The 27,935-nt window shown below is 67.0% G+C and overlaps 1 protein-coding gene across 4 annotated transcripts; it reads left to right on the top strand.

Annotated features, from left to right (window-relative positions):
• Nucleotides 1-49: 49 nt before the first annotated feature.
• On the top strand, nucleotides 50-27,139 carry RARA (retinoic acid receptor alpha). 4 transcript variants are annotated; one of them, XM_050985793.1, is made up of 9 exons: nucleotides 50-186; nucleotides 6,848-7,143; nucleotides 17,609-17,757; nucleotides 17,862-18,003; nucleotides 24,887-25,047; nucleotides 25,134-25,310; nucleotides 25,392-25,596; nucleotides 25,780-25,938; nucleotides 26,883-27,139. In XM_050985793.1, exons 2-9 carry the CDS (start codon nucleotides 6,966-6,968, stop codon nucleotides 27,092-27,094), a joined length of 1,383 nt encoding a protein of 460 aa, XP_050841750.1. In that variant the 5' UTR covers nucleotides 50-186; nucleotides 6,848-6,965; the 3' UTR covers nucleotides 27,095-27,139. The 4 variants fall into 4 exon arrangements, with proteins under 4 accessions (XP_050841750.1, XP_050841752.1, XP_050841751.1 ...); XM_050985795.1 differs by lacking the exon at nucleotides 17,862-18,003 and adding an exon at nucleotides 23,905-24,046; XM_050985794.1 differs by lacking the exons at nucleotides 17,609-17,757; nucleotides 17,862-18,003 and adding exons at nucleotides 23,652-23,800; nucleotides 23,905-24,046.
• The last annotated feature ends 796 nt before the right edge of the window (nucleotides 27,140-27,935 follow it).

Here is a 27,935-nt window from a genome sequence, read left to right on the forward strand (position 1 = left end):
TCGCAATGGCCGCGGCCGCCGCTCGGTGAACCCCCCCGGGAACCCCCACCCCACCCCTCCCTCACCCCTCTAAGCCGGGGCGAACCCCCCCCTTCCCCCCCGCTCCTTCCCGGTGCCGCCGCCATGCAGCCACCACCGGGAACTCCCCGGGTTTAAGGATTTCGGTGTTGGAGTCCCCGTGAGCAGGTAATGAGGGGTCTCTGGATCTGCCCGAGGGAGCGGGGTGGGGAAGGAGGGTCTCGGTGCGGCTCCGGTACCGCCTCTGGGGATCCCCCTCCGGTAACGGGTGATCCCGGGGTTCCCGCAGCGGGGGAGGGACTCCGCCGGGCTGCGGCTGCCGGGAGTACCGGAGCCGCAGCGGGTTCGGGATCGCGGCTTCGGCCTCTGCCACCTACACTGGGCTTGGGGCTGCCGGAGTTCCCTCTCCCGGTACCGACTGCCTGGGCGCTCCCGGGCGGCAGCGCTGCCCCCCCACGCTCCGGGGACGCTCCGCTAGCCTCTACACCCTACCGGGCACCGGCCGACCGCCACAGAGCGCGGTGCTGGGGAGACCACCCCGGGATTACCGGGCTCCCCTGGGCCGCCGGTACGCGCAGCCACATTGCCCCCACCTTCCCGCGCCGGGGGGGGCCGGGGCCGCTTCCCCTTTTCGGGGTGCGGCGGGGCCGGGGCCCGGCGGGGGAGCGGGGCCGGGAGCGCGGGGGGCGCCGGGGGCCGGGGGGCGGGAGCGGCGTCTGCGCCGTTTCCTGGCCGGCGGGCGGAGGAAGCCATCGCTCTGCGCGGCTGACAGGGCGGCGGCGGGCGGGGGGGCCCGGGGGAGCCGGGCGGGGGGCGGCGGGGCCGGGGAAGGGACCGTCGGCCGCTGCCTCCCTCCCGCAGCAGCTGCTCGGGGCCGGGCCGGGGGCGGCGGAGCCCCCGCGGGCTCTAGGCGGGGTGGGGGTCTTGGGGGTGCAGTCCCCCGGGTGTTCGACCCCGACGGAGGGGGACCCCCCCGGTCCCCCCCGGTAACGGGGAGCAGCGCCCCAGGTTGGGGCGGGCCGGTGCGGGGACAAATCTGTGCGTCTGTCCCCCAAATCTGTGCCTCTGACCTTTGACCTCGTTGGTGGCAGGGCCGCCCTGCAGCGAGGAGGGTGCTGGAGGGGACACGGGGGTTCCCCAAGGCGGTTCCCCCGCTCCGGGGAGCCGGGCAGGCACCGGCTGGTGGCTGCGGGTGCAGCACCCGCCGCGTCCCCGCGCCGGGATTAGCGGGTGACGGCTCGATGGCTTAGCGGCCCCGCGGCCACTGCTCCCGGGCCATATGTCACCCGTGGGCCCCCACCCTGCCCTTGGGGGTGACCTTGCTGCGGCTCGAGGATGCGCCTGCTCCCGCGGGTGCTCACACCAGGGATGCCCGTGGGTGTCCTGGTGGGTGCCTGGCCCCTTTGCCCATTGCTCACAGCCCCCCCAGGTGACACGGTGACACGGGCCACCGACAGCAGGACGACAGGAGCAGGGCACTGCCCTGTGCCTCATCCGGAGCTGCCTGGTGTCTGCGGCTGCTCCATCCCACAGGGACACCTGGCTTCGCTCAGCTGTCCTCATACATCCTCCGTGTCCCTGCACTCCGTCCCTGTGGCAGGAGCAGCGTCGCGGCCACAGAGCCTGGGGACGGCTGTGCCACCGCCACCGCCTGCCCTGCGGCGCTGGGATTCACCATCCCGCCGCTCTGGATCTATTTATATCCAGGAGGTTCTGGTGTGACAACGTGCCACATTTGGCCGCGCGTGCCCTGAGCCGCCGTGCCCTGAGCCACTGTCCTGGCAACATCCAGCGCTGATGCCGGTGCTGCCACAAAGAGGGTGGTTGGATTCTGGGGTCCCCCAGCCCTTTTTGGGGTGCTGCTGCAGCACCTCAAGGTTGGAGGAACTGTGAGTGCCCTGCAGTGCGTGCCTGGAGCCTCAAGGTGCCCCATGCCGTAGGGCACCCCTGGCAGTGCCAGCCCCAGGGGGGGCGCAGAGAGTGCTGGGGGGGGGTGTGTGCGATCATATCTGCGGTGACACATGTGCTGATTACGGAAAATGGGTTAATCTCCCTGCGGCTGGAGGCGGCTTAGCGGGGGGTGGCTCGTGGCAGGGCCCGACGAGGGGCCGCGTGCGCCTGCCGTGGCCTCTGCTGTCCCCACTGAGCCCCGGCTGCCAGGCAGCGACAAGGGACATGGCAAGGGGACGTGGCAGCGGCGCACGGCCGCAGCCAGCCCGGGCACGACGCGGTGGGTCGCGGTGGCCGCAGTATGGAGCGGTTTGGCCCCCCCAGGTACAGCAGGGCTTCGCTCCCGGGAGCCTTGCCCAGGCTGGGGGCACGGTGCCACCAAATCCCGGTGTCCGGGGGTGTCGCGCAGCCGCCTGCCCGCCGGGTCCCCCCGCGCTGTGTCCCGAGCGGCCCTGTGCCAGCTGCACTTGTCTGCCGGCTGTCGCCGAGCCAGCGAGGGCTGTCTGGGGCCGCGCTGTTCCCGGCACGCCATTCCCAGGGCGCCGGCTGCCGCCGCAGCCTCTGCTAAAAACAACCGGGACTGCCGCGAGTGGCTGCTGGGGCACCATCCCCCTGCTTCCCGGGAGACCTGGGGAATGGGGATGGGGCGCTCCAGGCCCCCAAGGATTAGGAGCTCCAGGCCCCAGGGATGGGGTGCTCTGGGAGCCCTGGAATGGGGTGCTCCAGGACTGTGAGCCCTGGGCCTGTGGGTTCCTGCTTTCATCCTGAGGGTTGGGATGCAGGGTGGGGATTGGGCTGTACCTGGGGATGTCCCCTGCATAGGCAGGCAGGGGTGGGTGTGTTTCCCCAGGGTGCTGTCCCCACAGTGTGAGGGGCTGGTGGGTCATGCTGGCTGGGACACCACTGGACCTTTGGGACTGGCCCAGCTCCTCTCAAGGCACCCACAGTGCAGCCAGGCCGGAGCCGTGCCGGTGGTGGCGTGGCACAACTGTGGCCATGCCAGGGGCCGTGGCGGGGGCTGGGGCACCTGTTCCCACAGAAGAATGGCGCGTCTGGTGGTGGGTGCGGGAGGTGTAACCGGAGCGGCGCGTTCCCGGCGTAACCGGAGTCGGCCCGGCCGCAACAGGTGGAATTTCAGTTTGTGGCTCCTGGCAGCAGCGAGATGTGGGGTGCAGGGGTGAGGACCCTCACTACAGGGCCAGTGGTGACTCCCTATGGTGTGCATCCATGGGCTGAGGAGGCCAGCATGGACAGTGTCCCCATGGGCCAGTGTGGTGTCCCTTGTCCCTGGCGCTGTGTCTGTGCTGGAGGAGCCGTGGTGTCTCAGTGTATCTTGCAGTTGGTGTTGGGATTCTCGAACACCAATTCTGCCCAGGGACCTGCGGTGGGGCTGAGCAAACCCTTGGGTCGGCTGCTGGCCCCGGGGAGGAGGATGTAGGTTCTGGGGTCTGCACTGGCCTCAGCATCCTCAGATTCCTGTTCCCAGCAGCCTCAACTCCGGCGCATGCTGGCCGAGTGTGTGCCGCTGGCTCCGGCCGTGCCGCGGGCTGGGCATGATTCACGCCTGCCCGGGGACGTGAGAAACGTGACGGTGACTCACCGTGGAGAGCTTTGGGCAAACGGGAGAGGGTCTCTCTCAGCAGCCCTGTCAGGGGATCACCTCATCACCCCTGCACAACGCTGCCTTGCCCGGGGTGGAGTCTGGAGGGGCCGGTGGTGGCGGGGGGCAATGGGGGCAGCCAGGCCCTTGGCCTCGCGTGCGAGGCCACCCCGGGCTGGCTCTGCTGCCAGCGAGGAAACCGCAGGCTGCAACCGCAGTGGCTCCACAGGCGCTTCCTGCCCTGCCCGGAGGCTGCCATCCTGTGCCCCTGTGCCTCAGCACGGCAACCCCGCTCTGCCCACACCCCACGGGGACAGCCTGGCACAGGGAAGGTCCCCACTGCCTGTTCTGGTCAGGGTGGGGGATGCACACGGTGGCCGCTGCCAGGTTTGGGGAGTGAGGGATGCTGCAGTGGTGAACCCTGCGATGGCAGCAGGGACAAGGGGCTGGGGTGGCAGGTCACTGGGGTCATGAGGCAGTGGGGTGATACGTCAGTGGGGTGGTGATATGTCAGTGGGGTGACAGACTCTGGGTGGCAGGGGAGCAGGGTGAGAGAGTCTGGGGCGATGGGCTGTGACAACTGGGCCGGGACTGAACTGAAACCTGTCCGCCTGGGAATCGAGAGTGGCAAGGGGAAGCTGCGGCCGGGAGCACGGTGCCCACCGGCGTGACAGGAAGGGCTGGGTCGATGCCCGCTGCCCTGCCAGGCACCCCCCAGCACCCCCGGGCCCGCTGGCCCCCTGCTGCCAGGGGTGCCAGGGCGGTGCCCCCGCTCACGGCGTGTCACATCCGGGCGCTGCTGCTGCCATCGCCGTGTGCCCCGACAGGAAGCACAGCTGGGTTTGGGGGTGTCACATGGGCTGGGGTTGGGGTGCTGCCTGCTCTGGGGGTTTTGGGGGGTGTCAGGGTGGGCTGGAGGTGTAGCTGGCTGGGGTGGGCCCTGGGGAGGGGGTGTTGTGGTGTGGCCATTCTTGTGGGACCCTGGTTGCTCTGTAGTTGATGGTGGCTGTGCTGGATATGGATGGGGGCGCTGAACCCAGCCTGGGGGGTCACAGTGGGGGGGCTGCCATTTTGGAAGGGGTCTCCTGGGGGACTGTGCCAGTGCTGCCTGCCCTGTCTGGGTGTGCACACGTTTTTGGAGAGGGCTTTGTGCTCTCTTTGAGGTCACAGTGGGATGGTGGCTTGTCCCACCTCAGCCATGTCCCACCTCAGCTGTGTCCCCCACCCCCAGCCATGGCCCCTCAAATTATGTCCCCCACCAGCCCCGCTGCTGCTAGCCTTGGGAATGGTCTGATCTGCGTGTCCGTGCGTCTGTCCATCCGCTCCCGGGGGCCACCCCTACCCGGGTGGGAGGTTCCTCGTGGCTGCATTTGGCCCAGGCCCCGCATCAACGTTTTCCACGGGGCTGGAACGAGGCGCTGGATTCCAGGAAGCTCCGGGCCTCGTCCAGCTCCTGCGGGGACTGGAGGAAAAGGCGTTGGGGCGGGTGAGCACGGGCCCAGCTGAGGGGGCTGCACGGCCCCTGGCCCTACATTGCTGACCCAGGAGGCTTGGGGCATGCAGCTTGGTTAGGACCCCCATTTGGGACAGCCAGGACCCCTATTTGGAACACCCACGATCCCCCAGTTGGGGAGCAGCTGTGTGCTGGGGGCTGTGGCAGCACATGGTCCCAAGGGAGCTCCTCTGGGCAGCAGCTCCTCCTGCTCACCAGCGCCCATGGGAGCAAGGCTGGCCATGATCCCTGGACCCTCCTGGCCACTGCTGGTCATGTGGAGCATGGGGAAGGGGGGTCGCTGGGGTGCACGGTGACCAGGCCAGCGGTGTTGGCCTGGCTCAGTCCCTGGCCAGCCAGTGGTGTGTGGGGGGGCCTGAGCGGGTTGAGTAATTGGGCCCCGGCACGGCTGGCGCGGTGCCCGGCGAGCACTTGGCACCGGCAAACATAAACAGTTCTTCCCGCGCCTCCCTCCCCTGGCTCCCCCTGGCCAGCACAACTCGGGGGCCACAGCCCAGCCGGGGGGGCCATGGGCAGTGCCCCACAGTGCAGGCCAGGCTCCCTGCAGTGCCATGTGTGGAGCCCAGGCGAGGGCTGTCCCCAGAACGATGCTGAGCTGGCGTCCGGCACCGTGCCCTGGCAGTGCCTGTGGGAATCCCACACTCACTAGGGTGCTGGGGGGGCTGTGACCCTCACCCAGCCACTGATGGGTGCCCACCCCAGGGTGCCAGGACCATAGGTGTCCTCATGGGTGCTCCCCACTGGGTCAGTGGGTGCAGGGGTGAGTTGGAAGAACGGGGGTCCTGCCTGTAGTGGGTGCACCCAGCTGGGTTCTGGGGGGGCGGGCAGGGCCATGCCCATCCCGGCCCCTCCCCAGCGCCTTGCCGGGCGGCCCAGCCTTGTTCCTCTGGATCCTTTTCCGCCTCCGCGGGGCCGAGAGCCAGCACTCTCGGCAAATAAACAGCCCCCGCCGGGCCCTGCGCCAGCACTTAAATAAACAGCCAGCCCGGGATTGTGAAAGCCCCGCGCCCCCCTTCCCACCGCCCCCCGACCGGCCCGGGCCTGGGGTTCGTGCCGGTGGGCACACGGCATGGCACATGGCACAGGGCTGTGTCACGGCGGGCACAGCCCAGCCCTGCGGCCGGCAGAGCCTCCCGGTGCTGGTCCCGGGGGGCTGAGCCCCCTCCCCATGAGGCCGAGGGACTGAGCCCCCTCGGGATCCGTGCAGGGATGGGGGGAGCGCAGCCGGAGTGGGAGCGTGGCCGTGACGGCAGAGCCAGCCCGGAGCAGAGCCGCTGTCCTCAGGGGACCCCAGTGTGCCCGTGTGTCCCCCCCCCGTCCCCAGCTGCCCTGCAGTCCCCAAGACTGGGGCAGGGGCTGCTGCCCCCCGGTTCTGTTGCATGCCCCATGTCCCATGCCTGGCCTGGCAGAGCAGGTTGGGGATCATGGTGTGGCCTTTGGCTGGAGGGGGTGCCCTGTGGGGCCACAGTGTCCCCAGGCCGTCCCCACGCCGTCCCCCCCGTCCCCTCCACCCAGCTAAGCTGGGATTAGTGAGCTGCGCCTGCCGGTGCCGCCGTCCCGGTGTCGTTAATCGGGGGGATCGGCGTTAATCCCGCACGGAGCCCCAGGCCCGGCCGGCTGCGCCCTCCTGGGGCCGGGATGGGATGTGACTCTGAGGGGGGGGGCTGGGGAAACTGAGGCACTGCTGGTGGGTGACCCCACGGGGTGGGGTGGGGGGTCAGTGATCCCAGCCCCTGTGCTAATGCCCCTCTCTGCTTCCCCCGCAGCGCCGCAGGAACAGCGCCAGCCGTGAGGACAGCCCGGCAGCAGGGCACCCACGGGCCCCATGCCCTGCTCGCCCCTGGCACCCCGCACCTGAGAGCCCCCCGCAGCGGAGAGCTCGCCATGGCCAGCAACAGCAGCTCCTGCCCCACGCCGGGTGGGGGGCACCTCAATGGCTACCCTGTGCCCCCCTACGCCTTCTTCTTCCCACACATGCTGGGGGGGCTCTCGCCGCCCAGCACCCTGGCTGGCATCCAGCACCAGCTTCCCGTCAGTGGATACAGCACCCCATCACCTGCCAGTGAGTACCAGAGCCCTGAGAGAGCTGGTGGCACCCCCAGTGCTGGGGGGACATGTGGGGACCCCTGTGGGCCAGGCTCTGTCCCCAGTATGGGGTGTGGGATCCATAATGTGTCCCTGGGGCAGTGGCACTGGTGAGGGAGGGTCTCCTTGCTCCCAGCCACACCTGTGGGGAGCTGATTTTGAGGGCTCCGTGGTGCTTTTTCCCTGTGTGACCCTGTGAGTGCTGCTGCTGGGGAAACTGAGGCACGGAGTGGTCAGTGGCCCTGGTGGGGTTGTGTCATTGATTGCAGCCACCTTTGTTAGTGGCTGGTTATTAAGGGCCTGCAGGCCCTGGTCAGGGTATTCCTGTCCCTCTCTGTGACCAGCCTGGGTGCCAGCAGGCTTGGTGGGTGCTGTGTCCCCACGGTGGCTCTTTGTTCACCGGTGGCAGGGCTGCCATGGGGGAGGTGATGAAGGCGATGAAGACAATCATCATCACTGCTGCTCCCGATTCCATTTCCCCATGACAGGGTCGTCCATCACGGCCCTGGTAATCACTGCCTGCCATGATGGCAGCTGGGAGCCGCTGAGGGTGGGCTCCCTCCCGGGACTCCCCCAAACCAGCACCCCTCAGCCTGCCTCAGTTTCCCTAGACGCCGTGGGGCGGCTGCTGGACCTCTTCTCACCCCAGCCCCACGGTGCTGGGTGCCCGTGCCTGCTCCCTGCAGCATGAGTGCCCTGCGGCGCCCGCTGCCGGGGAGAACCCCGTGGCTCGGGGTGTGGCGGGGCCCCCCCGGCCCGTCCTTGGCCCCGGGGGCCGGTGCAGGTCCGGGCAGGGCCAGCCCTGGGTGCTGTCCCCCGCTGGAGCCGCCCCGGCGGCGGTGGGACCCAGTGGGACCAGTTCAGCGACTGGGTGTCGGCGGGTGGGGCCACTCCCCCGCGCTGGCTCTGGGGCCATTCCGGGCGTGTGGGAACAGGCTGGGGGGGCCGCCTGTGTCCCCCCCTTCCCTGACACTGGGGACAGGGCCGCGGGCACGGCTGGAGGGTGTCCTGAGGCAGGTGGTGAATCGTGCCTCAGTTTCCCCTTGGCTTTCCCTGCCGGGTGCCCGAGGGATGCAGGGGGTGGGGGTACCATGTGTTGCCCCCTGCCTGTAGCATCCGCACATATAGTGGGTGCCCTGTTTGGGTCGGTCCTGCACTATTGGGGTGGCCTGTGGTGCCACTGCTGTCGCTGCTGGTGCAGGGAGGTGCCCGTGTCTGTGTCCCGCCTGCCGGGGGCCGGTGCCACCACCCCCTCCTCACCATGTGTCCCGCCCTCACCAGATGTGCTGCAGCTGCGCGGCCCCGGGCTGGGCCCTCCTGGGGGTGCAGCTGCCCCTCCTGGATTCGGGGCTGGACTGGGCAGCCCAGCGGGTCCGTGGGTGCTGGGATGGAGATCTGGTGGGCTGGGAGCTGCCTGTGGGCAGGTGTGTGCTCCCACGAGGGGTGTGCACGTCCTCTGTGTGCCCTCTGCGGGCAGCGTGGAGCTGCGTGTGTGCTGCTGGCAGTGCCGGTGCTGTGTCTGCACAGCTGGGGCTGTGCAGGGTGTGCACATGTGTGTCACACGTGTGTGTGTGTGTCAGTGCCCTCTGTGCCTGTGTGTGCACACTTGGGACTATGCAGGTTGTGCATGTGTCACACCTGTGTGTGTGTGTGCCAGTGCCTGCTGTGCCTGTGTGTGCACACACACGTGTCACGTGTGTGTGTGTGTCAGTGCCCTCTCTGCCTGTGTGCACACACATGTGTGTCACGTGTTTGTGTATGTGTCAGTGCCCTCTGTGCCTGTGTGTTGGTGACACACAGCAGCGTGCCCCGTGTCCCCGTGCCAGGTGTGTACACCCGTGTTGGCGCGTGTGGCACCGCTGGGTTGTGCCTGTGCCCTCATCCCCTATCCCTGGGGGCTCTGTGGCGCCTTCCTGTCCCTGGAGGTCCCCTCCCCTTGCCCAGTGCTGGCCCGTGGCGTGTCTCAGGGGTCCCCGCGGGGTCCCTGTGCAGCCCTCGCCCTGATTCCCAGGCCTGGCTGTGGGACGTGGGACCCCAGCCCAGCCCCCGCGGCAGCCGCGCCCCCCCGGCCCCGCTCCGGGCTGCCGGGACAGGGGGCCCCGCGCCCGGGCTGGCCTGTCACCCTACCCGCTGGCTCCGGTTTCCTCGCGCCGCAGCCGCTCCCCCGCAGCTCCCCGTAATTAATTAATTTTTAAAAATTAATGAGCAAAACGTGCTCCCTGCAGGCCGGGGGCCGGGGGGGGGGACGACGCGGGGCCGGGGGGCCCCGCTCAGGGCAGTGGCCGGGGGAGCCCCGCGGGGTGCGGTGCTGGGGACCCCCCCGGCCCCCCCATCCCTTCCCGGGGAAGATTGATGAGGCGCTGGGCCCCCAGCCTGGGAAAGCCCATTAGGCGGAGGTTCTCTATCACTGTCAGGGGCCGGGGGGAGCCGCCTGCTCCAGCCGGGAATTCGCCGGGCTCAAAAGCGGCTGAAGGGGATAAATGGGGTCTTTTGAAGTGGGCGGGCGAGAGGGGGGCTGCGGGGCCCCGAGGTGCCGGCGCGGCGGTGGGGGAGGGGCTGGGGGGGTTCCTGTGGGGGCCCCGGGCATCCCTGTCCGTGGGGACTGTGACCCTGTGATCCCAAAGCCATCCCCTCCGGGCACGGGGGGGGGTCCTCCATGGGGTCCCCATGGGCTGTTGGGTGGGTTGGGTTTTCATCAGCCTTTTGGAGGCAGCTCTGTCCCCTCGGAGCATCGTTCAGGGAGCGGGGCCAGGAGGATGCGGGCCGGGGATGTTGCTGGAAGGGCCCCGTTTTCGTGTCCCCAGGCTGCTGGTGGGATGTGGCTCAGGGCGGGGTGTGCCTGTCCCCCTCCCACTGCGGGATTTACGTGCGGGGTGTCCCCTCGCCCAGTTCCTCTTGGCTCTGGAATTAAGGCTTTGTTTTTTTGTTTTTTTTATAATCTCTGTTTCTTCCTGTTGCCGCCGACGCGGGACGGGAGGGGATGCGGGACGGGAAGGGGGATGTGGGAAGCGGTGCAGGAAGCGATGCGGGATGGGAAGCGCTGCCCGTCTGGGCGGCCTCCGGCACGGCCCGGCCGCGCGGTGCCACCGCCCGCGTCCCCTGCGCCGTCCCCTCCGTCCCCTCCATCGCAGCCACATTCTTTCCAGCGCTGGTAAATGAGTCAGAGCAGACATTTGTCATGTTCGCTGCAGGAAGTTGGAGCAGCGCTGGGCTTTTGTTCGAAACCTGCTGGCTAAGCAAAGCCCCGACTTGCCATTATTATTTAAACAGGCGCTGCCGCGCTGCGCAGCCCCGCACAAACACACGGACACGCGTGCACAGCCACACACATGGGGACAGTCATACATGTACAGCCACACACATGGGGACAGCCACTTATGTGCACAGCCACACTTGTACAGACACACACACATATACAGCCACATATGTGCACAACCACACACACATGTACAGCCACACACAGGGACAGACACACATGTACAGACACACATGTACAGCCAAAATGTGCACAACCACACACGCACATACAGCCACACACTCATGTACAGTCATACATCTGCACAGCCACACAGAGACAGCCACATGTGTACAGCCACACTTGTACAGACATACACACATGTACAGCCACAATGTGCACAACCACACACACACACATACAGCCACACATCTGCACAGCCACACACACAGAGACAGCCACATGTGTACAGCCACACACACATACAGCTGCACACGCAGAGACAGCCACACACATACAGCCACACATGCACACAGGACAGTCACAGAGCCACACGCATGCACACAGCCACACACACACACACACACACACACACACACAGAGCCACACACAGATGTGTGAGGCAGTGCCCGCACCCTCCCAGCCTGTGCTCCTCCTGCCCATGGCAGGGCCCAGCTGGGGGTTCAGGGGGCTCCTCTCCCTCCAGGGCAGCCCTGGGCTGGGCAGCAGTGCGGGTGCCATGCCGTGCCCGCTGTGCAGCAGAGATCACCTCTGCAGAGGGAAGTGGCACCCCCAGGGCCTGTCCTTGGCGTGTGACTGTCACCGCTGTCACCACTCGAGCTCCCCGGGTTTGTGGTGTCAGCTTCAGCAGGGCCTTGTGTGAAGGGGAGTGGTGGCACACGGTTCTGTGCCCTGCACGGGTGACACGCCAGCACACACGTGTGCATGCACACACAGATGGATACAGTGGGCTGTGCACACACCCGTGTGTTCATGTTCTCAGCTGTGCTGGATGAGACACAGTGTCACACGTGTGTGTGTGTGTGTCTGTGTGTGTGTGTGTGTGTGTGTGTGTGTGTGTGTGCAGGACGAATGCACACACGTGTGAACACACAGGCTGCCCTGTGCAGGCACACACACCTCCCCATGTGTCTGTGCAGCAGGAGGCACATGTGGCCCCGCTGCAGTGGAGATGCAGACGCTCCACACACAGGGAACATGCATGAACACACGTGCACATGCATGTACACAGATCCACCCGCCCCCCCGGGGTGGGGGGGTCGAGGGTCAGGCCGAGGTGAGCCCTTCCCGCGGGTTCACCCGCAGTTCACCCGCATCCCATTAGGCAAATGAGCTGCGGCCGCCGGGCAGCCCCCGGGACCCCCCCGGGACCCCCAGGACCCGTCATCTCCGCCGGGCAACCCCCGGGCCCCCCAGCCCCGCCTTGAGCCCCTCCCCATTTCGCTCCCGAGTGGCACTGCCCCCGCGTGTCCATGTCCCTCTGCATGTCCATGTTCCCCTGCATGTCCCCTTGCCCCCGTGTGTCCATTTCTCCGCCGAGTCCTCCTCCGTGTCCGTGTCAACTCATGTGTCCGTCCCCCCACCACGTCTGTTACCCCCCTGCATGTCTGTGTCCCTCTCGGTGTCCGTGCCCCCCTCCCGCATGTTCTTGTCCGTGTCCTGTGTCCGTGCCCCCCCCCCGGTGTGTCCATTTCTCTCCTGCGTGTCCGTGCCCGTCCCCGGCATGTCCGTGCGCCCCTCTCCTATCCGTGCCCCGTGTCCGTGTCCCCTGTCCTGCGGGTGCCGGTGCGGCCCCTCGGCGCGGAGCGGGTTAAGCGCGGGGAGGCGGCGGGTGCCGGGAGGGACCGGGGCTGGCGAAGCCGCAGAGCCGGCGGGGCTGCGCCTTCCTCCCCTCCCCCCGCCTCCTCCTCCTCCTCCTCCTCCTCCTCCTCTTCCTCCTCCTCCTTCTCCTCCTCCTCCCGCCGCTCGGGCGCGGAGCGAGCGGCGGGGCCGCTCCGCGGGGCGATGGCAGCGCGGCGCGGGGCGCCCCGGGGGCGCGGGGGGGGGCACTGACCGCCCGGGGCCGCCCCGGCCGGGGGAGCCGCCCCCGCCGCCCCGGGGCCATGTACGAGGGCGCGGCGGTGGCGGGGCTGCCCCCCGGCCCCTTCCTCCGCATGGATTTCTACGGGCCGGGCCCCCGGGGCTGCCCCCCCCGCCGCCCCCCGCCGTGGAGCAGCTCCGGCCGCTGTAGGTACCTGCGCACCGGGGGCGGACGGGGCCCCCCGTCCGTCGCATCGGGCCGGGGAGAGCGGCCCCGAAACCCGGGCGGGTGTGTGGGGGGCGCTGCGGGGATGGCTGCGGGGTGCGGTGTTGGGTGCGGGGGCCGTGGCCGTGGGCGGGGGGCTGAGCTGAGTGCTGGTCCTGGAAGAGTGTGGGGCTCAGCCCCCTCAGCCTCCTCCCCACCCGCTCCATGCGCAGAAGCCACCGGCTCTTTAAACATCCCCTGCCCTATTTCGGGGGCAATCGAGACCGAGCTCGGTGAAGGGGAGCAGGGGGGGTCGCCTCTCGCTCCCCTTTTCCGCAGCGGGGTCCGGGCAGCGCCGACTCCGCCGGGAATTTCGCTCTCTCCTGATAAAGGCTCCGGGAAAATCCAATTAACTACAGACGGAGCCGCCGCTGCTGCCCAGGGGCGGGGGAGCCCCAGCCTGGGCCCCCACCCTACCGCGGATCGGGGGGTCCTCCTGGGCGGGGGGGGGTCCCGGCTGTGGATGTGGGGCCGGGCCAGTCCTGTTCCCGCTGGCGGGACCCTGCTCCGTGTCCCTGGAGGGGTCACGGCCCGGTGCCCTGAGCAGGGGGGGCACGGAGGGCGTGAGGGCACCGCCGTACCGGGATGGGCAGCGGGGGGCACGGGCAGCGCGGTCCGAGAGCCGGCCAGCCTGGGAGCTGTTCCCCCACGAGGTTGGAGCCCTGCTGTGGTTTGTGCCCACGGGGTGGGGGGCGAGTGAGATTTGGGGGGGCTGGAGGAGTCCCGTGTCCCGGCCGTGGGACCAGCCGGTGTCCTGGTACCCACGGGCCACCGCAACGGCCCAGGGAGAGTCCTGCCGGGTTCCGTGGGACTTTCACCCCGGTAAGGGCGGGGATCCCTGGCGGAGGCCCATGGCGGGGTGCCCGCTGTGCAAAGGCTGTGCGGCCGCGGACCCCCGCTCTCGCTCCCCTCATTGTCTCGGGGCCGCTCGACCTTTGCGCTGGCACCGAGCGCGGCCGCGGGGCCTTTGTCTGCGCTGGGGACGTGTGGGGGCTCCCGCTGCCTCTGCGAGGGGTGGGAGCTGCCCCCGAGGCCTCGCTGGGTCAGGGTGGGCACGGGGGTCCCGGGCTCCAGTGCCACTCTATGCGTAGAGCCTCCCGGCTCTGACTGTCCCGAGCAGGGTCGCTGGGGGCCATTGTCCCTTCTCTGTGCCGCCCAGTCCTGCGGGGCCTCCCCGTGGGCAGCAGCGCTGCTGGACGTGGGTCGCCTGCCCTGGCTGGGGCACCTCGGGGCTCTGGTCACGGTGACCATGACCTGGCGAGCGCGTGGGCGGCGGGCGCTGGCGGGACTCCCTGGCTCTGTGCCCCTCTCCCGACGTCACTCGAGGTGCCGTGTCTCCCCAGCCCGGGGGTGCCAGCCCGGGCAGGGCTCAGCGGTGCCGTGCCGTGCCTCAGTTTCCTCAGAGCCAGCTGCGGCTGTGCCCGCTGGCCCCGTGGTGCTGGCAGCTGGCCCAGCGTGGCACTGCCCTGCCCAGCGGGGTGTGTTGCGCTGGCATAGGAGCCAGAGCTGCTCAGGGGGCACGGGGAGCCCACCCACACCCCTAGAGAGAACTGGGGCAGTCACCATGGGGAAACAGAGGCACGAGGCAGCTCCTGAGGGTGGTGGAAAATCTTGTAGGAGGCCACGGAGACAGTGGGAGCCCCCTGCCCGTGTGGAGCCATGTGCTGTTGGGGGTTTTTGGAGTGCTGTGGGGGTGTGAGAGGGGTACGTGGGGTTGGATTGTGTGTGGCACCCCTCCGCTGGGCACAGGGTGGGCTCGCATGGCCTTGCGAAAACTCCGGGTCACAGATGGGTGTGTCGGGGTTTTGGGGACGCCTGGTGCTGGCAGGGGCAGACACCGGGTCCTGGGCAGGATGTCCCTGGGGACCAGGAGATGCCCGTGGCCGGTGGCCGTGAGCAGGACTGGGCACCCCACGGCTCTGGGTTCCCGGCACCCTCTTCCCTCCCTCCATCCCTCCCTCCCTCCCCCTTCTCCTGCAGAGGCGCAGGAATTCGGGGCACGTGGGATTCTCATCCGCAGGGAAGCCCTGGGTGGGCCTCCACTCTCCTGTGGGGTGTTTGTGACCCCTGGCACGGCAGTGCCACCGCACCGGCCTGCGGGGATCCTCGGTGACCCCCTCTGCAACCCCCGGGTGGGCTTCCCCCTCTAATCCCCCATCCTCATCCTCCCCGCTCCGCTGGCCGGGCTCTGTCCCGGAGCCACGGCGGGGTGGTGGCGGCGCGGAGGCCGGTGTCCCCCCCCCGGGCACTGGCACACGGGGTGTCCCCGCCGGCGCTTTCCCACGCCAGGGCGGGGGTGCGGGTGTCGGGGTGCCCCGGGGTCCCCCGGCGCGGGCAGGAAGCAGCCGGCGGGGCCGCGGGCGGGGGCGGCGCGTTCAGCGTTCACCCGGGATCTGGCGGAGCCGCAGCATCTGGTCTGCAGCTGGAGCCGGCCTGCGCTGCCTCGGCCGGGGGGGACAGCGGGGTCCCACTTGCTGCGGGGGATGGGGTGGGCTGAGCCTGGGCATTGGGGTCCACCGTGTCCCCAGCTGCACCCCGTCACCCAGCCGTGTTCCAGCAGGGCAGGTTGGCACCCATCCTGCCCTGCTCAGCGCCTGTGGGTGCTGCTTTGTGCCCCCCAGGGGTGCGAGGGGCACCCAGGCCTGATGCTGCCATGAGGGGGGCTCCTGGGGAGCTGGCCAGGCTGGCGGCTGTGTCCGTGTCCCCTCCGCGGTGGCACCGGGCTGGTGACGGCGGTGGCAGGGGATTCCCGGGGTGCTGGCGCAGCTCTGCCGGCACAGGGACGCGGAGGGAGCCGGGTCCCCTCCCCCCCTCCGCATCCAGCACATCAAAATCTTGTCAAATCCGCGTTTTGTGAGTGCAGCTCTCCACGAGGAAGTTCTTAAATTATATAAAAGAGGCGATAAATTATAGACGACGTTCTCTCAGTCACTTTAATGGCTCCGCTCCCTCGAGTGGCAGCGGTGATTTATTCAGCCTGGGAGCTCTGCCCGGCGCTCGCCCCCGCGCCCGTGTCCCACCCGCACCCTCGTATCCCACCCCGCACACCCACACCCACCTCGCAGCCTTGTGTCCCACCTTGCACCCTACCAGCCCCCACCCACACGCTCGTATCCCACCTTGCACGCTCATATCCTACCTTGGACTCTCCCCCACTCCATATCCCACCCTGCACCATCACCTCGGTGCCCTCAGATCCCACCCCACACATTCATATCCCACCCCATATACTCCTATTCCACCCCATACATTAACGTCCCACTCCACACACTCGTATCCCACCCCACACATTCACATCCCACCCCGCACATTCATATCCCACCCCATACACTCGTATCCCACCCCACACATTCATATCCCACCCCCCCAAACTCACATCCCACCCTGCACACTTGTATCCCACCCCATATATTCAAATCTCACCCCACACACTCATATCCCACCCCACACACTCACATCCCACCCTACACACTCATGTCCCACCCCATACATTCACATCCCACCCCACGTACTCCCCGCACACTCCTGTCACACCCCGCACTTTTCCCGTCCCCGTTGGCGCCTGGGGACAAGCGTCAGGGGTGGCTTTATCCTCTCGTCCCCTCCCTGGCCCCATCCCGTGGCCTTTGGCGAGGGGCCCGTGGCACTGCCGGCCTGGGGACCCCCACCCCCCACTCCTCACTCCCCAACCCCCCCCCACTCCGCTGGGGCCCCTTCTCCGGGCCGGGCTCCCCGGTCGGGGCTCCCCGCAGCTCCCCGGCCCCGGGGGGAGCTCGGGCGGCCGTGGGGCCCTTTTTGGGGTGCAGGGGCCGGCGGGGCGCGGGGGGGGGGGCCAGGCTCCCCCGCCGGGCCTGGCCTTTAATATCCTGTTTGACTGGTTCGCTTGGCTCTGCTGCAGAAAAACATTCGCAAACATCCCGGAGCAGCCGGGGAGCGCTTAACCCCTGCCTGGCTGTGCCCCATGCTGGGGCTGCACCCCAACTGTGCTGAGCCCCTCCCCAGCTCCAGGGGTGCACCCTGACTGTGCTGAGTCACCCCCCATGCCAGGGGTGCACCCCAGCTGTTCTGAGTCCCCCCAGCTCCAGAGGTGAACCCCAAGTGCACTGAACCACTCCCTGCCCGGGCTGTGCTAGGACAGGACCAAGGCTTGACCTGGGGGACTTGGGCACCTCCCGCAGGCCACAGGGGTATGGGAGTGCTTCTGGGGTTCAAGAGGCATATCCCTCCAGGTTTTGGGGTGCAAGAGGGGAACAGGCATGTTCCATGAGGTTTTGGGGGGCAGGGGTACTGGCCGTGTCCCCTGTGCTGTCAAGGCCAGGGTCTGCTTGTTACAGGGACAAAGGTGGCCTTGGGGGTGTCCTCCATTGGGGGACCTCAGGGTGCCAGCTGGGTGCCACTGTGCCTGTCCCCTCCTGGGGGGCCCTTTGGCTGGGGGTGGTGGGTGACCCTGGGGCTGTGGGGGTCACTGTGTATGTGCAGGTGTCACACTGTACGTGTGCCCACACGTGTGAGTGAGTGTGTGGCACCAGCCCCCCCAGGCTGGCCCTGCACCCTCCGTCCCCTCATCCACTGGCAGTGCTGCCTGGGCTGGGGGCTCCTGGGACTGGGATCCCGGCCCTTTTCTTTTCTTTGTTGGTTTTTTTTTTTTTGGGGTTTTTTTTTTTTTTTTTTTTGTCTGCCTGAATTCCACATCGTCTCTGTGACCTGGAAATGTCACGTTGCATCTTCCCAGCACGCGTCCTCTCCCCGCTGGCCCCGCTCGACCTGGCGCCAGGGCCGGGCTGGGCAGTGCTGGGCTGGGGCTGCCGGGACCCCTGGAGCTGGGGGACAACCATGGGGTGCAGGGTGGGGGGCTCCCTGCCTGGGGGGCTCCATGCCCTGAGTGTCTCCCCTTCCCCACAGCCGTGGAGACGCAGAGCACCAGCTCGGAGGAGATCGTGCCCAGCCCCCCCTCGCCCCCACCCCTGCCCCGCATCTACAAGCCCTGCTTCGTGTGCCAGGACAAGTCCTCGGGGTACCACTATGGGGTCAGCGCCTGCGAGGGCTGCAAGGTGAGCGCTGCCACCAGCCCCGAGTGCCACCATGGCTCCCTGGGCTCCTCGGGGTGCTCGGGGTCCCCGTGCCGGGCGCTGATGGGGCCATGGGGGGTCCCCAGGGCTTCTTCCGCCGCAGCATTCAGAAGAACATGGTGTACACGTGCCACCGGGACAAGAACTGCATCATCAACAAGGTGACACGCAACCGCTGCCAGTACTGCCGGCTCCAGAAGTGCTTCGAAGTCGGAATGTCCAAGGAGTGTGAGTGGGGATGGGGATGGGGATGGGGATGGGATGAAGAACAGGGATGAGGGGACACCATGCCTGATGTTCTCATCAGGACCAGGGCGGGACCTGCTGGGCCATCCCAGCAGCCCCCACCGTGTGCCCAGCAAGGCTCAGGGGGGATGGGGACCCCTGGGATTGTGTCACAGCCTGGCAGTTGCCCAGGCAACATGTGATTGATAATGTCAGAGATAAATGACGCTGAGGAGGCCTCCCTGCTCTGCTGGCAGTTGTCATGGTGCCCGGCTGTGCCCCCATGGTGGGTGCGTGGGGGGATAGGGCTGCTGAGGCACAGCTGAGTCCTGCCCCATCTGCCAGCCCCTGGGGGACTGGGACCCCTGGGAGGAGCTGGCAGAGCCTGGGGGGCCAAGAAGTGCCAGGGGGTGTTCAGCATCCCAGGAGCTCACCCTGTACCTAAGAGGGGTCCTGGCCCTCTCACAGAGGCTGATCCCTGCAGGGCTGGGGCTCCTCCCAGCTGTTCCCCCCTTCCCATCTGCCACCCCAAGGGTCCCTCCCATGCCCTTCACCCAGCGTGGTGGCTCAGCTGCCATTCTCTGTCCCCAGAGTCCCTCTTTGATGTGTTGGCTTTGCAGGGCACTGTCCCCTTGGAGAGGGGTGTGGGCCCCCAAGGGTGCAGGGTCTAACTGCACCCCTAATCACTCCTAATGACTTGGGGGTTGTTTAAAGGGATCTGTGGTGCTGATGGCTCCGCTGGGAGTGGTGGCAGGTCCCCATCCTGCCCTGAGGGGCAGAGCGGGGTGGGGCAGGGGCTGGGTTGGCACCAGGGCCAGGTGACACTGACCCTGCCGTTCCTGCAGCCGTCCGCAATGACCGGAACAAGAAGAAGAAGGACGTGCCCAAGCCGGAGTGCTCGGAGAGCTACATCATCACACCTGAGGTGGAGGAGCTCCATCGAGAAGGTGCGCAAAGCCCACCAGGAGACCTTCCCCGCGCTCTGCCAGCTCGGCAAATACACTACGGTGAGTGTCACGGGGCCCTGGGGGTCCTGGGGGGCTGGGGAGGGTGGCAGCCCCCCTGTGCCCTCATCCCCCACCTCCCGCCACAGAACAACAGCTCGGACCAGCGCGTGTCCCTGGACATCGACCTGTGGGACAAGTTCAGCGAGTTGTCCACCAAGTGCATCATCAAGACGGTGGAGTTTGCCAAGCAGCTCCCCGGCTTCACCACGCTCACCATCGCCGACCAGATCACCCTCCTCAAAGCCGCCTGCCTCGACATCCTGGTGAGCATGGGGGGCACGGAGGGCGTGAGGGCACCGCCGTACCGGGATGGGCAGCGGGGGCGAACGGGCAGCGCGGTCAGAGAGCCGGCCAGCCTGGGAGCGTTCCCCCACGAAGGTTGGAGCCTGCTGTGGTTTGTGCCCACGGGGTGGGGGGCGAGTGAGATTTGGGGGGGCTGGAGGAAGTCCCGTTGTCCCGGCCGTGGGACCAGCCGGTGTCCTGGTACCCAACGGGCCACCGCAACGGCCCAGGGAGAGTCCTGCCGGGTTCCGTGGGACTTTCACCCCGGTAAGGGCGGGGATCCCTGGCGGAAGGGCCCATGGCGGGGGTTTGCCCGCTGTGCAAAGGCTGTGCGGCCGCGGACCCCCGCTCTCGCTCCCCTCAGTGTCTCGGGGGCCGCTCGACCTTTGCGCTGGCACCGAGCGCGGCAGCGGGGCTTTGTCTGCGATGGGGACGTGTGGGGGCTCCCGCTGCCTCTGAGAGGGGTGGGAGCTGCCCCAGAGGCCTCGCTGGGTCAGGGTGGGCACGGGGGGTCCCGGGCCTCCAGTGCCACTCTATGCGTAGAGCCTCCGGCTCTGACTGTCCCGAGCAGGGTCGCTGGGGGCCATTGTCCCTTCTCTGTGCCGCCCAGTCCTGCGGGGCCTCCCCGTGGGCAGCAGCGCTGCTGGGACGTGGGTCGCCTGCCCTGGCTGGGGCACCTCGGGGCTCTGGTCACGGTGACCATGACCTGGCGAGCGCGTGGGCGGCGGGCGCTGGCGGGACTTCCCTGCTCTGTGCCCCTCTCCCGACGTCACTCGAGGTTGCACGTGTCTCCCCAGCCCGGGGGTGCCAGCCCGGGCAGGGCTCAGCGGTGCCGTGCCGTGCCTCAGTTTCCTCAGAGGCCAGCTGCGGGCTGTGCCCGCTGGCCCCGTGGTGCTGGCAGCTGGCCCAGCGTGGCACTGCCCTGCCCAGCGGGGTGTGTTGCGCTGGCATAGGAGCCAGAGCTGCTCAGGGGGCACGGGGAGCCCACCAACACCCTAGAGAGAACTGGGGCAGTCACCATGGGGAAACAGAGGCACGAGGCAGCTCCTGAGGGTGGTGGAAAATCTTGTAGGAGGCCACGGAGACAGTGGGAGCCCCTGCCCGTGTGGAGCCATGTGCTGTTGGGGGTTTTTGGAGTGCTGTGGGGGTGTGAGAGGGGTACGTGGGGTTGGATTGTGTGTGGCACCCCTCCGCTGGGCACAGGGTGGGCTCGCATGGCCTTGCGAAAACTCCGGGTCACAGATGGGTGTGTCGGGGTTTTGGGGACGCCTGGTGCTGGCAGGGGATGACACCGGGTCCTGGGCAGGATGTCCTGGGGACCAGGAGATGCCCGTGGCCGGTGGCCGTGAGCAGGAATGGGCACCCCAGCGGCTCTGGGTTCCCGGCACCCTCTTCCCTCCCTCCATCCCTCCCTCCCTCCCCTTCTCCTGCAGAGGCGCAGGAATTCGGGGGCACGTGGGATTCTCATCCGCAGGGAAGCCCTGGGTGGGCCTCCACTCTCCTGTGGGGTGTTTGTGACCCTGGCACGGCAGTGCCACCGCACCGGCCTGCGGGGATCCTCGGTGACCCCCTCTGCAACCCCCGGGTGGGCTTCCCCCTCTAATCCCCCATCCTCATCCTCCCGCTCCGCTGGCCGGGCTCTGTCCCGGAGCCACGGCGGGGTGGTGGCGGCGCGGAGGCCGGTGTCCCCCCCCCGGGCACTGGCACACGGGGTGTCCCCGCACGGCGCTTTCCCACGCCAGGGCGGGGGTGCGGGTGTCGGGGTGCCCCGGGGTCCCACCGGCGCGGGCAGGAAGCAGCCGGCGGGGCGCGGGCGGGGGCGGCGCGGTCAGCGTTCACCCGGGATCTGGCGGAGCCGCAGCATCTGGTCTGCAGCTGGAGCCGGCCTGCGCTGCCTCGGCCGGGGGGGACAGCGGCGGGGGTCCCACTTGCTGCGGGGGATGGGGTGGGCTGAGCCTGGGCATTGGGGTCCACCGTGTCCCCAGCTGCACCCCGTCACCCAGCCGTGTTCCAGCAGGGCAGGTTGGCACCCATCCTGCCCTGCTCAGCGCCTGTGGGTGCTGCTTTGTGCCCCCCAGGGGTGCGAGGGGCACCCAGGCCTGATGCTGCCATGAGGGGGGCTCCTGGGGAGCTGGCCAGGCTGGCGGCTGTGTCCGTGTCCCCTCCGCGGTGGCACCGGGCTGGTGACGGCGGGTGGCAGGGGATTCCCGGGGTGCTGGAGCAGCTCTGCCGGCACAGGGACGCGGAGGGAGCCGGGTCCCCTCCCCCCCTCCGCATCCAGCACATCAAAATCTTGTCAAATCCGCGTTTTGTGAGTGCAGCTCTCCACGAGGAAGTTCTTAAATTATATAAAAGAGGCGATAAATTATAGACGACGTTCTCTCAGTCACTTTAATGGCTCCGCTCCCTCGAGTGGCAGCGGTGATTTATTCAGCCTGGGAGCTCTGCCCGGCGCTCGCCCCCGCGCCCGTGTCCCACCCGCACCCTCGTATCCCACCCGCACACCCACACCCACCTCGCAGCCTGTGTCCCACCTTGCACCCTACCAGCCCCACCCACACGCTCGTATCCCACCTTGCACGCTCATATCCTACCTTGGACTCTCCCCCACTCCATATCCCACCCTGCACCATCACCTCGGTGCCCTCAGATCCCACCCCACACATTCATATCCCACCCCATATACTCCTATTCCACCCCATACATTAACGTCCCACTCCACACACTCGTATCCCACCCCACACATTCACATCCCACCCCGCACATTCATATCCCACCCATTACACTCGTACCCCCCCACCCCACACATCATATCCCACCCCCCTCCCAACAAACTTCCACACTCCCACCCTGCACACTTGTATCCCACCCCATATATTCAAATCTCACCCCACACACTCAATCCCACCCCACACACTCACATCCCACCCTACACACTCATGTCCCACCCCATACATTCACATCCCACCCCACGTACTCCCCGCACACTCCTGTCACACCCCGCACTTTCCCGTCCCGTTGGCGCCTGGGGACAAGCGTCAGGGGTGGCTTTATCCTCTCGTCCCCTCCCTGGCCCCATTCCGTGGCCTTTGGCGAGGGGCCCGTGGCACTGCCGGCCTGGGGACCCCCACCCCCCACCCCTCACTCCCCAACCCCCCCCCACTCCGCTGGGGCCCCTTCTCCGGGCCGGGCTCCCCGGTCGGGGCTCCCCGCAGCTCCCCGGCCCCGGGGGGAGCTCGGGCGGCCGTGGGGCCCTTTTTGGGGTGCAGGGGCCGGCGGGGCGCGGGAGGGGGGGCCAGGCTCCCCCGCCGGGCCTGGCCTTTAATATCCTGTTTGACTGGTTCGCTTGGCTCTGCTGCAGAAAAACATTCGCAAACATCCCGGAGCAGCCGGGGAGCGCTTAACCCCTGCCTGGCTGTGCCCCATGCTGGGGCTGCACCCCAACTGTGCTGAGCCCCTCCCCAGCTCCAGGGGTGCACCCTGACTGTGCTGAGTCACCCCCGCATGCCAGGGGTGCACCCCAGCTGTTCTGAGTCCCCCCAGCTCCAGAGGTGAACCCCAAGTGCATTGAACCACTCCCTGCCCGGGCTGTGCTAGGACAGGACCAAGGCTTGACCTGGGGGACTTGGGCACCTCCCGCAGGCCACAGGGGTATGGGAGTGCTTCTGGGGTTCAAGAGGCATATCCCTCCAGGTTTTGGGGTGCAAGAAGGGAACAGGCATGTTCCATGAGGTTTTGGGGGGCAGGGGTACTGGCCGTGTCCCCTGTGCTGTCAAGGCCAGGGTCTGCTTGTTACAGGGACAAAGGTGGCCTTGGGGGTGTCCTCCATTGGGGGACCTCAGGGTGCCAGCTGGGTGCCACTGTGCCTGTCCCCTCCTGGGGTGCCCTTTGGCTGGGGGTGGTGGGTGACCCTGGGGCTGTGGGGGTCACTGTGTATGTGCAGGTGTCACACTGTACATGTGCCCACACGTGTGAGTGAGTGTGTGGCACCAGCCCCCCCAGGCTGGCCCTGCACCCTCCGTCCCCTCATCCACTGGCAGTGCTGCCTGGGCTGGGGGCTCCTGGGACTGGGATCCCAGCCCTTTTCTTTTCTTTGTTGGTTTTTTTTTTGTTTTTTTTTTTTTTTTTTTTTTGTCTGCCTGAATTCCACATCGTCTCTGTGACCTGGAAATGTCACGTTGCATCTTCCCAGCACGCGTCCTCTCCCCGCTGGCCCCGCTCGACCTGGCGCCAGGGCCGGGCTGGGCAGTGCTGGGCTGGGGCTGCCGGGACCCCTGGAGCTGGGGGACAACCATGGGGTGCAGGGTGGGGGGCTCCCTGCCTGGGGGGCTCCATGCCCTGAGTGTCTCCCCTTCCCCACAGCCGTGGAGACGCAGAGCACCAGCTCGGAGGAGATCGTGCCCAGCCCCCCCTCGCCCCCACCCCTGCCCCGCATCTACAAGCCCTGCTTCGTGTGCCAGGACAAGTCCTCGGGGTACCACTATGGGGTCAGCGCCTGCGAGGGCTGCAAGGTGAGCGCTGCCACCAGCCCCGAGTGCCACCATGGCTCCCTGGGCTCCTCGGGGTGCTCGGGGTCCCCGTGCCGGGCGCTGATGGGGCCATGGGGGGTCCCCAGGGCTTCTTCCGCCGCAGCATTCAGAAGAACATGGTGTACACGTGCCACCGGGACAAGAACTGCATCATCAACAAGGTGACACGCAACCGCTGCCAGTACTGCCGGCTCCAGAAGTGCTTCGAAGTCGGAATGTCCAAGGAGTGTGAGTGGGGATGGGGATGGGGATGGGGATGGGATGAAGAACAGGGATGAGGGGACACCATGCCTGATGTTCTCATCAGGACCAGGCGGGACCTGCTGGGCCATCCCAGCAGCCCCCACCGTGTGCCCAGCAAGGCTCAGGGGGGATGGGGACCCCTGGGATTGTGTCACAGCCTGGCAGTTGCCCAGGCAACATGTGATTGATAATGTCAGAGATAAATGACGCTGAGGAGGCCTCCCTGCTCCGCTGGCAGTTGTCATGGTGCCCGGCTGTGCCCCCATGGTGGGTGCGTGGGGGGATAGGGCTGCTGAGGCACAGCTGAGTCCTGCCCCATCTGCCAGCCCCTGGGGGACTGGGACCCCTGGGAGGAGCTGGCAGAGCCTGGGGGGCCAAGAAGTGCCAGGGGGTGTTCAGCATCCCAGGAGCTCACCCTGTACCTAAGAGGGGTCCTGGCCCTCTCACAGAGGCTGATCCCTGCAGGGCTGGGGCTCCTCCCAGCTGTTCCCCCCTTCCCATCTGCCACCCCAAGGGTCCCTCCCATGCCCTTCACCCAGCGTGGTGGCTCAGCTGCCATTCTCTGTCCCCAGAGTCCCTCTTTGATGTGTTGGCTTTGCAGGGCACTGTCCCCTTGGAGAGGGGTGTGGGCCCCCAAGGGTGCAGGGTCTAACTGCACCCCTAATCACTCCTAATGACTTGGGGGTTGTTTAAAGGGATCTGTGGTGCTGATGGCTCCGCTGGGAGTGGTGGCAGGTCCCCATCCTGCCCTGAGGGGCAGAGCGGGGTGGGGCAGGGGCTGGGTGGCACCAGGGCCAGGTGACACTGACCCTGCCGTTCCTGCAGCCGTCCGCAATGACCGGAACAAGAAGAAGAAGGACGTGCCCAAGCCGGAGTGCTCGGAGAGCTACATCATCACACCTGAGGTGGAGGAGCTCATCGAGAAGGTGCGCAAAGCCCACCAGGAGACCTTCCCCGCGCTCTGCCAGCTCGGCAAATACACTACGGTGAGTGTCACGGGGCCCTGGGGGTCCTGGGGGGCTGGGGAGGGTGGCAGCCCCCCTGTGCCCTCATCCCCCACCTCCCGCCACAGAACAACAGCTCGGACCAGCGCGTGTCCCTGGACATCGACCTGTGGGACAAGTTCAGCGAGTTGTCCACCAAGTGCATCATCAAGACGGTGGAGTTTGCCAAGCAGCTCCCCGGCTTCACCACGCTCACCATCGCCGACCAGATCACCCTCCTCAAAGCCGCCTGCCTCGACATCCTGGTGAGCATGGGGACAGGGAGATGGGGACAGGGACGGGGAGGGGACACCAGGCTGAGCTCCCCACCCTCTCCCCCCCACCAGATCCTGCGGATCTGCACGCGCTACACGCCGGAGCAGGACACCATGACCTTCTCGGACGGGCTGACGCTGAACCGCACGCAGATGCACAACGCGGGGTTCGGGCCCCTCACCGACCTGGTCTTCGCCTTTGCCAACCAGCTGCTGCCGCTGGAGATGGACGACGCCGAGACGGGGCTGCTCAGTGCCATCTGCCTCATCTGCGGAGGTGGGTGCAGGGATGGGCACCTGCCCAGTGCCCGCGGGCCCCCGGTGCGGCCCGGCCGTCCTCCCCGCAATGGCTGAGCAAGGAGACCCCAAGTGAAGCCCAAGTGGTGGGAACTGGGAGCTCACAGGATGGCAAGGGGCATGTGCTGTTCCCCCCCAACCGCTGTGTGTGCCCCCTCCCCAGACCGCCAGGACCTGGAGCAGCCTGACAAGGTGGACAAGCTGCAGGAGCCACTGCTGGAGGCCCTGAAGATCTACGTGAGGAAGAGGAGGCCCAACAAGCCCCACATGTTCCCCAAGATGCTCATGAAGATCACAGACCTGCGCAGCATCAGCGCCAAGGGTGAGGCTCCTGCAGCTTTGGGCCCTGAGGGAGCATCCAGGGGACAACGGGGGGTCTGGGTCACTCAGCATCCTCCAGAGGGGCTGAAGGACACACCCAGCACTGCATCTTCCAGGGATGCTGGGGATGTGACCATGTCCCTTGTCCTCAGTGCCCAGGGAAAAGCAAAACTGGGGGTGTCAGTTTGAGGGTGCTGTTTCGGCAGTGTCACTTTTTGGATGCCATTTTGGGGGTACTGGTTTTGGGGTGCCACTTTCAGTCTGTTGTTTTGGGCGTGCCATTTTTTGGGTGCCAGTTTTTGGGTGCTCATTTGGGGGAGTGTCAGTTTTAGTGTGCCATTTTGGGGTTTTTTTGGTACCATTTGAGGGTACCAGTTTTAATGTGCCATTTTGGTGGGGCTATTTGGGATTTTTTTGGGTGCCTTTTGGTGGTACCATTTTGGGGTTTTTTTGGGTGCCAATTTTTGGGCACCCATTTGAGGGGAGTGCCAGTTTTAGTGTGCCATTTTTAGTGTGCCATTTTGGTGGTGCCATTTTGGGGGTTTTTTCGGTACCATTTGGGCGTGCCAGATTTAGTGTGACATTTTGGGTGGTTTTGGGTGCCTTTTGGGTGTGCCATTTTGGGGTTTCTTTGGTTACCATTTGAGGGTGCCACTTTCAGGCTGCTGTTTTGGGCGTGCCATTTTTCGGGTGCCAATTTTTGTGTGCCCATTTGGGGGGGGAGTGCCAATTTTAGCGTGCCATTTTGGTGGAGCAATTTTGGGGTTTTTTGGGTACCATTTGGGGGTGCCAGATTTAGTGCGACATTTTGGGTGGTTTTGTTTGCCATTTTGGTGGTGCCATTCGAGGGTTTTTTGGGTACCATTTGGGGGTGCCACTTTCAGGCTGCCAGTTCTGGCAGTGCCACTTTGTGGCAGCACCCTGCTGACCCTTTCCCCCCTGCAGGCGCCGAGCGGGTGATCACGCTGAAGATGGAGATCCCGGGCTCGATGCCGCCGCTCATCCAGGAGATGCTGGAGAACTCGGAGGGCATGGACACGATGGGGGGGCAGGCGGGCGGCCCCCGCGGGGGCAGTCTGGGGCCCCCCCCGGGCAGCTGCAGCCCCAGCCTTTCTCCCAGCTCCAACCGCAGCAGCCCGGCCACGCACTCGCCGTGACCCGCGCCCGGCGCGCACCAGGACAGAGCCCGGCACCGGGGGGAGCCCCCGCGCCCGGCCCGGCTGCAGCCCCCCGGGGCGGACTCCTCGGCAGCCCCCGCCGGAGCGGCCCCCGCGGGGATCCCCCCCCCCCCCCCAAGCCCCGGGCCCAGCGCGTTGGTTGTGTCACATTTCAGGGGCGCGGGGACCTCGGGGATGCCCCGGCCCCACCAGCACCAGCACCCACGGGATCGCGACCACCGAGCCACCCCCCCCTCCCCGCCCCGGCCGTCCGCGGGGGGGGGGCCCGGCCAGCCCCGCACGCCGAGGAAGCAGAGTCATTTAAAAGAGAAAAGAAAGCAAAGTATATATATATAAATATCTATAAATATCTATAAATACGTTTTAAAACCTTTGTAAAAGTTTGGAGGGGTTTTTAGGCCTGTGCAGGTGGAGGGGGCACGGCGGGCGCAGCCGGGGGAGGGGGAGGGGGGGCACACGGTTTATTATTATTAAATTCCTTTTTTTTTTGTTGTTGTTGTTGAGATTTTAGTGGATTTAGAGTCGGGGGGCACCGGGCGGGCCCTGCCCCGGCCCCCCAGGCAGGGAGGGGACTGTGGGGGGCACAGGGTGGTGCCAGTCCCGGCCTCGCGGGGATGGGGGGCCCGGCCCTGCCGGCACGGGGAGGACGGGGAGGGGGGGGACAGGGGGGGCTGGCTCCAGAATAAAGTTTATTTATTCTAGTGCCTGGCTCGTTATTCTTGTGGGAGTACCAGGGGAGGAGGGGGAGCAGGGGTGGGGAGGAGATGGTCAGGCTGTGGCACCCTAAGACCCCTTTGAGGGGGGGGGATGTTCTTTGCTG

Source organism: Serinus canaria, chromosome 27, assembly GCF_022539315.1.
Source record: "Serinus canaria isolate serCan28SL12 chromosome 27, serCan2020, whole genome shotgun sequence".
In the NCBI taxonomy this organism is placed as follows: domain Eukaryota; kingdom Metazoa; phylum Chordata; class Aves; order Passeriformes; family Fringillidae; genus Serinus; species Serinus canaria.

Excerpts from the sequence above, each read along its gene's own strand:
- RARA (XM_050985793.1), top strand. The coding sequence starts at position 6,966 with ATGGCCAGCAACAGCAGCTCCTGCCCCACGCCGGGTGGGGGGCACCTC. Across the intron at positions 17,758-17,861 it reads GCGCCTGCGAGGGCTGCAAG|GGCTTCTTCCGCCGCAGCAT; the intron begins GTGAGCGCTGCC and ends GGGGGTCCCCAG. Across the intron at positions 18,004-24,886 it reads AGTCGGAATGTCCAAGGAGT|CCGTCCGCAATGACCGGAAC; the intron begins GTGAGTGGGGAT and ends CCGTTCCTGCAG.